The sequence below is a fragment of the Oncorhynchus nerka genome, linkage group LG13 (assembly GCF_034236695.1).
Source record: "Oncorhynchus nerka isolate Pitt River linkage group LG13, Oner_Uvic_2.0, whole genome shotgun sequence".
In the NCBI taxonomy this organism is placed as follows: Eukaryota; Metazoa; Chordata; class Actinopteri; order Salmoniformes; family Salmonidae; genus Oncorhynchus; species Oncorhynchus nerka.
This window is the reverse complement of record NC_088408.1, coordinates 21,589,571-21,598,691: the sequence shown is the minus strand read 5'-3', so window position 1 is coordinate 21,598,691 and position 9,121 is coordinate 21,589,571. Positions and strand designations below refer to the sequence as shown.

General features: G+C 44.5%; 1 protein-coding gene across 1 annotated transcript; it reads right to left on the bottom strand.

Annotated features, from left to right (window-relative positions):
• Window positions 1-2,895: 2,895 nt before the first annotated feature.
• LOC115139203 (CLOCK-interacting pacemaker-like) lies at window positions 2,896-8,899 on the bottom strand. The gene is made up of 3 exons (XM_029676343.2): window positions 8,573-8,899; window positions 7,800-7,994; window positions 2,896-7,621 (listed from the first exon to the last, which is right to left on the bottom strand). The coding sequence occupies exons 2-3, from the start codon at window positions 7,909-7,911 to the stop codon at window positions 6,609-6,611; spliced, it is 1,125 nt and encodes a 374-aa protein (XP_029532203.1). The 5' UTR covers window positions 7,912-7,994; window positions 8,573-8,899; the 3' UTR covers window positions 2,896-6,608.
• Between the last annotated feature and the right edge of the window lie 222 nt (window positions 8,900-9,121).

Sequence of the window (9,121 nt, the reverse complement as noted above, 5' to 3'; positions counted from 1 at the left end):
CGTCTCCCCTCCAAGTTGGTCATGTTTATCACTATAGTTTCTATTGACTCTGTCAGGAACAGTTCGAAGCAGGATTATGTCACCAACCCGGGATATGGCGTATTTCGTTGGCCCTGGGGTCATTCTGATGTTTTCAGCCGGCAGCTGACATCTCCTCTCAGGTGTGGATGAAGACCAGGTCAAATTCCCATTATTTGACCGGAATGTAACAACATCCTCAGCAGGGCCCTCTTCCTCATCACTGGAATGTAACGACAACCTCAGCAGGGCCCTCTTCCTCATCACTGGAATGTAACAACAACCTCAGCAGGGCCCTCTTCCTCATCACTGGAATGTAACAACAACCTCAGCAGGGCCCTCTTCCTCATCACTGGAATGTAACAACATCCTCAGCAGGGCCCTCTTCCTCATCACTGGAATGTAACAACATCCTCAGCAGGGCCCTCTTCCTCATCACTGGAATGTAACAACATCCTCAGCAGTGCCCTCTTCCTCATCACTGGAATGTAACAACATCCTCAGCAGGGCCCTCTTCCTCATCACTGGAATGTAACAACATCCTCAGCAGGGCCCTCTTCCTCATCACTGGAATGTAACAACAACCTCAGCAGGGCCCTCTTCCTCATCACTGGAATGTAACAACATCCTCAGCAGGGCCCTCTTCCTCATCACTGGAATGTAACAACATCCTCAGCAGGGCCCTCTTCCTCATCACTGGAATGTAACAACATCCTCAGCAGTGCCCTCTTCCTCATCACTGGAATGTAACAACATCCTCAGCAGGGCCCTCTTCCTCATCACTGGAATGTAACAACAACCTCAGCAGGGCCCTCTTCCTCATCACTGGAATGTAACAACATCCTCAGCAGGGCCCTCTTCCTCATCACTGGAATGTAACAACATCCTCAGCAGGGCCCTCTTCCTCATCACTGGAATGTAACAACATCCTCAGCAGGGCCCTCTTCCTCATCACTGGAATGTAACAACATCCTCAGCAGGGCCCTCTTCCTCATCACTGGAATGTAACAACATCCTCAGCAGGGCCCTCTTCCTCATCACTGGAATGTAACAACAACCTCAGCAGGGCCCTCTTCCTCATCACTGGAATGTAACAACATCCTCAGCAGGGCCCTCTTCATCACTGGAATGTAACAACATCCTCAGCAGGGCCCTCTTCCTCATCACTGGAATGTAACAACATCCTCAGCAGGGCCCTCTTCCTCATCACTGGAATGTAACAACATCCTCAGCAGGGCCCTCTTCCTCATCACTGGAATGTAACAACATCCTCAGCAGGGCCCTCTTCCTCATCACTGGAATGTAACAACAACCTCAGCAGGGCCCTCTTCCTCATCACTGGAATGTAACAACATCCTCAGCAGGGCCCTCTTCCTCATCACTGGAATGTAACAACATCCTCAGCAGGGCCCTCTTCCTCATCACTGGAATGTAACAACAACCTCAGCAGGGCCCTCTTCCTCATCACTGGAATGTAACAACATCCTCAGCAGGGCCCTCTTCCTCATCACTGGAATGTAACAACAACCTCAGCAGGGCCCTCTTCCTCATCACTGGAATGTAACAACATCCTCAGCAGGGCCCTCTTCCTCATCACTGGAATGTAACAACATCCTCAGCAGGGCCCTCTTCCTCATCACTGGAATGTAACAACATCCTCAGCAGGGCCCTCTTCCTCATCACTGGAATGTAACAACATCCTCAGCAGGGCCCTCTTCCTCATCACTGGAATGTAACAACATCCTCAGCAGGGCCCTCTTCCTCATCACTGGAATGTAACAACATCCTCAGCAGGGCCCTCTTCCTCATCACTGGAATGTAACAACATCCTCAGCAGGGCCCTCTTCCTCATCACTGGAATGTAACAACATCCTCAGCAGGGCCCTCTTCCTCATCACTGGAATGTAACAACATCCTCAGCAGGGCCCTCTTCCTCATCACTGGAATGTAACAACATCCTCAGCAGGGCCCTCTTCCTCATCACTGGAATGTAACAACATCCTCAGCAGGGCCCTCTTCCTCATCACTGGAATGTAACAACATCCTCAGCAGGGCCCTCTTCCTCATCACTGGAATGTAACAACATCCTCAGCAGGGCCCTCTTCCTCATCACTGGAATGTAACAACATCCTCAGCAGGGCCCTCTTCCTCATCACTGGATTGTTTCACATCGGTTGTCTCTTGGTCTGAATCATATTCTGTGTTGTCTTCAACTTCTGACACTTCCTCCTCTAATGCATCTTCACTGTCTTCACTCCTCTAATGCATCTTCACTGACCTCTCTCCTCCTTACCAGTGTCATGATCAAAGATATGATCAAGAGCCTCACATACAGTTTATCGTTTGGTCATTGTGCTGCCACAGAATGAATTGTGAGCAAGGCCTCAAAAAAGCTTTATATAACAGAGCTGCAAGGAAAGTTCTATATATTATTGAAACAATGTTGCTATTGTTTGTGAGAATGCCATTAATTATCATACATTACAGTGCATTCGGAAAGTAGTCCGACCCCTTGACTTTTTCCACATTTTGTAACATTACAGCTTTATTCTAAAATGTATTTCATACATTTTTTTCCTCATAAAACTTCACACAATACCCTATACTGCTGGGTGTGCATTGCTGCGCTTACCACAAAGTAGTATAGCTTTCTTATGTACATGTAAATGTGGACTCTTACCTCTTGTCAACATGCTTGCCTATGCTCCTGCTTTGAAGTGAGAGGAAGAACATTCACATCCCATCTCTGGACTATTAGTATGTTCTTATTTTACTGTCAGTTGTCTGTTCACTTGGGATCTCATCCATTTTCTCTACTCAATTAGCTATATTGACTCAGATATTATCATGATTCATCATCACCAGACAGAGATCATGTTCCTTGAAATAAAGTTTATTAAGCAAGCAATGCATCTTAAAAAAGTACAAAAATGTTATCTTCAGCAACACAAACACAGATAATGCATTTACTGATCATCGTTCAAACTGAAGGATGCTCTGATTTGCTTAGCTGCAAAAAGAGCGTTTTCAAGGGCCATCCTTTTAGAAAATGTACAGTACCAGTCAAAAGTTTGGACACACCTACTCATTCAAGGGTTTTTCTTTAACTTGACTATTTTCTACATTGTAGAATAATAGTGAAGACATCAAAACTATGAAAGAACACATATTGAATCATGTAGTAACCAAAAAAGTGTTAAACAAATCAAAATATATTTTAGATTCTTCAAAGTAGCCAACCTTTGCCTTGATGACAGCTTTGCACTCTTGGCATTCTCTCAACCAGCTTCACGAGGAATGCTTTTCCAACAGTCTTGAAGGAGTTCCCACATATGCTGAGCACTTGTTTGCTGCTTTTCCTTCACTGCGGTTCAACTCATCCCAAACCATCTCAATTGGGTTGAGGTTGGGTGATTGTGGAGGCCAGGTCATCTGATGCAGCACTCCATAACTCACCTTCTTGGTCAAATAGCCCTTACACAGCCTGGAGGTGTGTTGAGTCATTGTCCTGTTGAAAATCAAATCCCACTAAGCTCAAACCAGATGGGATGGCGTATCGCTGCAACATTCTGTGGTAGCCATGCTGGTTGAGTGTGCCTTGAATTCTAAATAAATCAAGTGTCACCAGCAAAGCACCCCCACACCTCCTCCTCCATGCTTCACGGTGGAAACCACACATGCAGAAATAATCTGGTCACCTATCTGGGTCTCACAAAGGCACGGCGGTAGGAAACAAAAAGCTCAAATTTGGACTCATCCAACCAAAGGACAGATTTCTACCGGTCTAATGACCATTGCTCGTGTTTCTTGGCCCAAGCAAGTCTCTTATTATTATTGGTGTCCTTTAGTAGTGGTTTCTTTGCAGCAATTCGACCATGAAGGCCCGAGTCACGCAGTCTCCTCTGAACAGTTGATGTTGAGATGTGTCTGTTACTTGAACTCTGTGAAGCATTTATTTAGGCTGCAATTTCTGAGATTGGTAACTCTAATGAGCTCTCTTTGCTTACCATAATATGGACTTGGTCTTTTACCAAATATCTTCTGTATACCACCCATACCATGTCACAAAACGAACTGATTGGCTCGAACACATTAAGAAGGAAAGAAATTCCACAAATTAACTTTTAACAAGGCACACCTGTTCATATAAATTCATTCCAGGTGACTACCTCATGAAGCTGCTTGAGAGAATGCCAAGACTGTGCAAAGCTGTTATCAAGGCAATGTGTGGCTACTTTAACAAATCTCAAATATAAAATATTTTTGTTGTTTAACACTTTTTTGGTTACTACATGATTGAATGTGTTATTTCATAGTTGTAATATCTTCACTATTATTCCACAATGTAGAAAATAGTCAAATAAAGAAAAACCCTTGAATGAGTAGGTGTGTCCAAACTTTTGACTGGTATTGTATAATTTATAGTTATTGTATAATTTATGGTATTGTATAATTTATAGTAATAGAAAAACATTGGTACATGATTATCTGTTAGGGCTATGGACCATTTGTCATCAATCACAAGCTATTACCAATGTGCTACTGAAACATTGAGAAATACAATCACAATTAATTGATGTCTTTGCGATAAGAAGGCAGAGTAAAATGATACAAAAAAAGCTGCCAACATTTAAATTCAAGACTCCCAATTTGAGTCAAGTTTCAAAATATGTATCCAATCAACATTAGCAAACATTTACACTTTTCACCTATTCAAAACTGTGGTAACAAGCAAATACATGTCTTATTCAGTTCTTAAAGATGACAAATTCAGGAAGCTCACATTTTAAAATGGCTGACCCGAGGCCTATTACTAGTATTTACACAATATAACATCTAGCAAATGAGCAAATGATATCACATTCGTTGTATTTGTAACAACTCTGAGGCACACAAACCATTAAAGATGCTTTGCAGGACAAAATGTCAAGATGCGGCACTAAGGTATGTCTGAGAGTCTGTCATCGTATAGAGAACTAATTTGTTTTTGTCCTTGACACCACATAATCAATTGTCTAAATAAGGCCATGAATGACCAAACATTGGAGAGAGATACTGTATGTTGGTGTATCTATTACAAAACACAAAAGAATAACAGATGTAAAAAAATAACTTCATCTTATGATAAGTAGTGCCAACTTAGTCTTAATTGGGAGTAAATTCCCACACCATTTTTTATTTATTTCAAGGCATTCATTTTATGAAGAGAAGTATATGTTATAAGCACTTGGTTCAGCACAGTAAACACGCTTTTATTTATACTTAAATGAACATCGACTAAAAGGACAGCGATTGAAACTATCAATAAAAAACATCCCTTTTGCAAAAAAAACAAGCTATGCAGGTTCGATGTTCTCAAATTAATCTTAATTTCTGCCTTGGAGAAAAGAAGCAACGCTCCATAGCAATTCCTTTGGAACTACCTGCTAATTATTTGAATGCAAATACAATAAAATGTTTTAAATAAAATTCTGCTTTTGGATAAAGCCTTGACAATTCTCTTACAAAAAATGTTATGACAAAAAGATTTCAGCCCATCTTCCATTTGAGGGACTTTCATTAGTCTTTGATGTATAAAAAAAATGCTTTGATGAACAGTATCCTCACTAGAGTCCTAAAGGAGTCTATGTAAATCACTGTCTTTAGTCCATGAATTCACGAGGGGAAAAAATAATTCTGTGCTGCTTTGCTTTCCATTCCCCTCACACGTGCTCCAGTGGAAACCTACTGTATAAGTGGCTACACACTGGGCACAGACGTCAATTCAACGTCTACTCCACATTGGTTCCACGTAATTTAAACAACCTCGATTCAACCAGTGTGTGCCCAGTGGGTATTGTAAAACATATCACTAAACATATTTGTTTGAGCCTAAATTAACACCATATATTTTCATGAAAAATGTGTGGTTTTGTTGGGTTTAATTCAGGTACCCAGCACTCTTACTAACTATACCATGCAAGCCTTCTTCAATATAGGCCTATTTTACTCATCACGATGACGGCTATAAGTGTCAAGTGGTGGGCACTTTCAGCTTCCAGTAAAAAAGTCCCTTAGGGCTTATCTCAGAGATACTCAGAGCACAACAAGACTTCTTCTAAGAAGCAGGAAGGTGGTTTGACAGGAAGAAGGCAAGCCAGGCTGGGTACAACAGAAAAGAGAGAATGCAATGTCCACCACCCTATTCCCCATACGCTATACATAGAATCAAAGTAGTGCACTATAGAGTCATGGTAGTGCACTATATAGGGAATAGAGCGATTTCATATCATACAGAAGCCTCCCATCCATCCTGGCCTGATTTGGGGGGTAAGGCAGGCAGGCTACAGTGTTTACCAGGAATATGCCTGGCCTGGTTTAGGGTAAAGCAGGCAGGCTAGTGTGTAGAGGGAGTTTGCCTGGCCTTGTTTAGGGTAGCTGAACCAGGCAGCAGTGCAGGGAGACAGGGTCAGAGTAACTGTCTGTTTGTGTGATCATTGTGGGCACATTACTGTCAGTCCAGCTTCCTCAGTCAGCCCAAGTCCCAGCCTCCCCCACCTCAACTCAGTCCCAATCTAACAGATGAACCCCTGCTTTTACTTAGTCCAGGTCTAATCTGTATCTGCCTTTAAGATGCTCTGCTGCCCACTGCCCTTCCCTTTCTCTTCGGTCTCTTTCTCTTCTTCCTGGAGGCTGGTTTGCAGCTTGCGCCAGATGCTGGTGTCTCCGGTCTGCAGGGCCTGCAGGAAGAGGTTGGTGTGCTCCTTGAGCCGGTCCAGGTCTCCCTGGGTCCTGCGGTTCTGACGGAGCAGGTCCTTGGTTCTTAGGGTGATGTCCAGCAGGCCAGACTTGGACAGGATGTTGTACGTGTTGCAGAAGCGCTTACGCTTGATGTCGTGGTCATCTCCATCGCCGTTGTCGGTTGTGGTGGCGTGATTTGGGAGGGAAAGAGGCTGGGACTTGAGTTTCTCAGGGTGGCCAAAGTTGAGGGTGTGAGAAGGAGTTACGGTCAAGGACGGGGCGGGGGTGTACTCTGATCTACTGACGGCGGGGGAGGGTCTAGCAGGGCTGCTACAGGCACTGGAGTCTGTGAGGGAGAGGGTGAGGGCGAGCCTGCGCTGGGGAGAGGGGGACAGAGAGATAGTTGGAGGAGGGAAACTGAGGGTGCTGGAACCAGAAGAACCAGAGCTAGAACTACCAGACTGCTGCTTCTGCTGTTTGTCTCTGTGGCTGTGATGGCGCTCCCGGTGGCTGGAGGACAAACCGCTTCTCTCTGACCCCGACGAGGAAGAACAAGAGCTTCCTCTCCCAGAGGAACTCGAGCTGTCCCCAGGGTGAGGGGCAATCTTGGGGTAGGACCTGAGGATGGGAAGAAACTTTTTTGGGCGCCGGTGTTTAGAGGAGGCCTCCTTGGGGTTGGAGGTGGTGCTATGGGAGACCACAGGTTGTAGGAAGACCACCTGAGGCTGCTGGATGATCATGGGGGGCATGTTGGAGTAGGACCCCCCCACCACAGCTAGCTGTGAGGACTGTGCCCCCAACACTGATCCAGGGCGCTGAACCTCTCTCTTGGACACCGAGTGCGATGAGCCTTCAGAATCTGTCGGGTCTATGGTGCTGGCATCTGTAGGGGGAAGAAGGAGAAGATTGATTTGGTGTTTTCGGGACCAGAAAATAAAGACAACTTCAATGATATGGTGGGGGAAGACATTTGGGAATCAATAAATGGAAGTGTAATAGAAAGAAGATGATAAGGGTGGGAGTTAAGACATCAGAGTGAAAGAACCATGTGAAGGACAAACCTGAGAAGCCAGAGTCTCTCTCTGAGTCTGTTCTGGAGCTTCCAGACTTCATGGCTCGTAGTTTGCCCATGTTCCTAGAGTGCCCTTCTGCTTTCCTTTTGGTACTACTCATATTGTCTGTTTCTTTTCAATGGTCTTGTCACTCACCCAGACTACTACACCCACATCAGTGTAGTTAGTAGATGGATAGGAAACCTGGGATGCACCAAAATACATTTTAGCATTATGACATGGTTACTTCATGCCTATTACTACTCCTTCGTTCTGTTCTAGGGGGTGCAATACTTTTGGACATCTAGCCGGTTGTAGCCAACTTGCTAGCAAACATTTACCAGTCTTGCAGCCAATCATAGCATTTCCTTCCCACCCATATAGGACACTGAACACGTCGGACATGGGCTGGGTAGACTACTCTTTCTACTCTTATTCTGCTAGAACCTAGCTGTTTCTGTGTCCTTGCTGCTAGGATCATATTTCATATATTGTTATTGTCCTTGCTGCTAGGATCATATTTCAGTAGCTAGCTGCAGTTTTAGCATAACAGCTAGCTAGCTAGTTAACGTTACTCCAATGTCTAGCTATTGAAATTAGCTAGCTGGCTTACGTTACTTGGTTATTACGGAATACTATACCACCTAGTAAGTCTGAAAATAACGTAGCAAGCTACAGTTTTCTCAAACGTATTAGTTAGCAACGATTACATTACAGAACAATGCCTAGACATGATTGAAACAGTACAAATGTACTTCGTGCCCTTGCCCAACCGACCCTACCTTGTGATCGAACGTTCCCAGTCGCCGCGGCCACAGCCTGTCTGTCTGGTGTGACCGTGTAGTGTCCGCAAGTAGAAATATAAACGGTGCTGTACACGGGACTAGATTTATGGTACACCCCTGTCAGCTAGCGCACATGCAGGGGATGAATGCCACAAGAACCCGCTGTTACAATGTCTTGCTCGAGACCGTGCAATATTCAGAATGACCAACAATGTTCTCCCCGCGGTGAAAAGCAGGAGCGGACACAAGATAGTCTTATAATACCAATGTTTTATACCTCACATGTCCATATTTGGAAGTCTGTGGGCGTCTCGTCGTGTTCCAAGCGCGGAGAGTTGTGGATACGTCACATTCCTTTGTCTATGTTGTCCGCCCACTACTTAGATTTTGCGGCCTCTCATTGGTCGATGAGTTGGCACTAAACTAAGAAACGTGACCGTATGCCAAGAGTGTGGCACGTTGATCACATTGTGTCGAACAGTAAACCATGTGAGTTGTACAGTACAAGCATTTCAAATGTATGGGGAATCCGTGACGTGAGACCTA

Bases quoted from the DNA above. Each gene is read 5' to 3' on its own strand.
- LOC115139203 (XM_029676343.2), bottom strand. From the start codon at position 7,911: ATGAGTAGTACCAAAAGGAAAGCAGAAGGGCACTCTAGGAACATGGGC. The intron at 7,622-7,799 runs GTTTGTCCTTCA...TTCCCCCTACAG, and splicing joins GAGAGACTCTGGCTTCTCAG to ATGCCAGCACCATAGACCCG.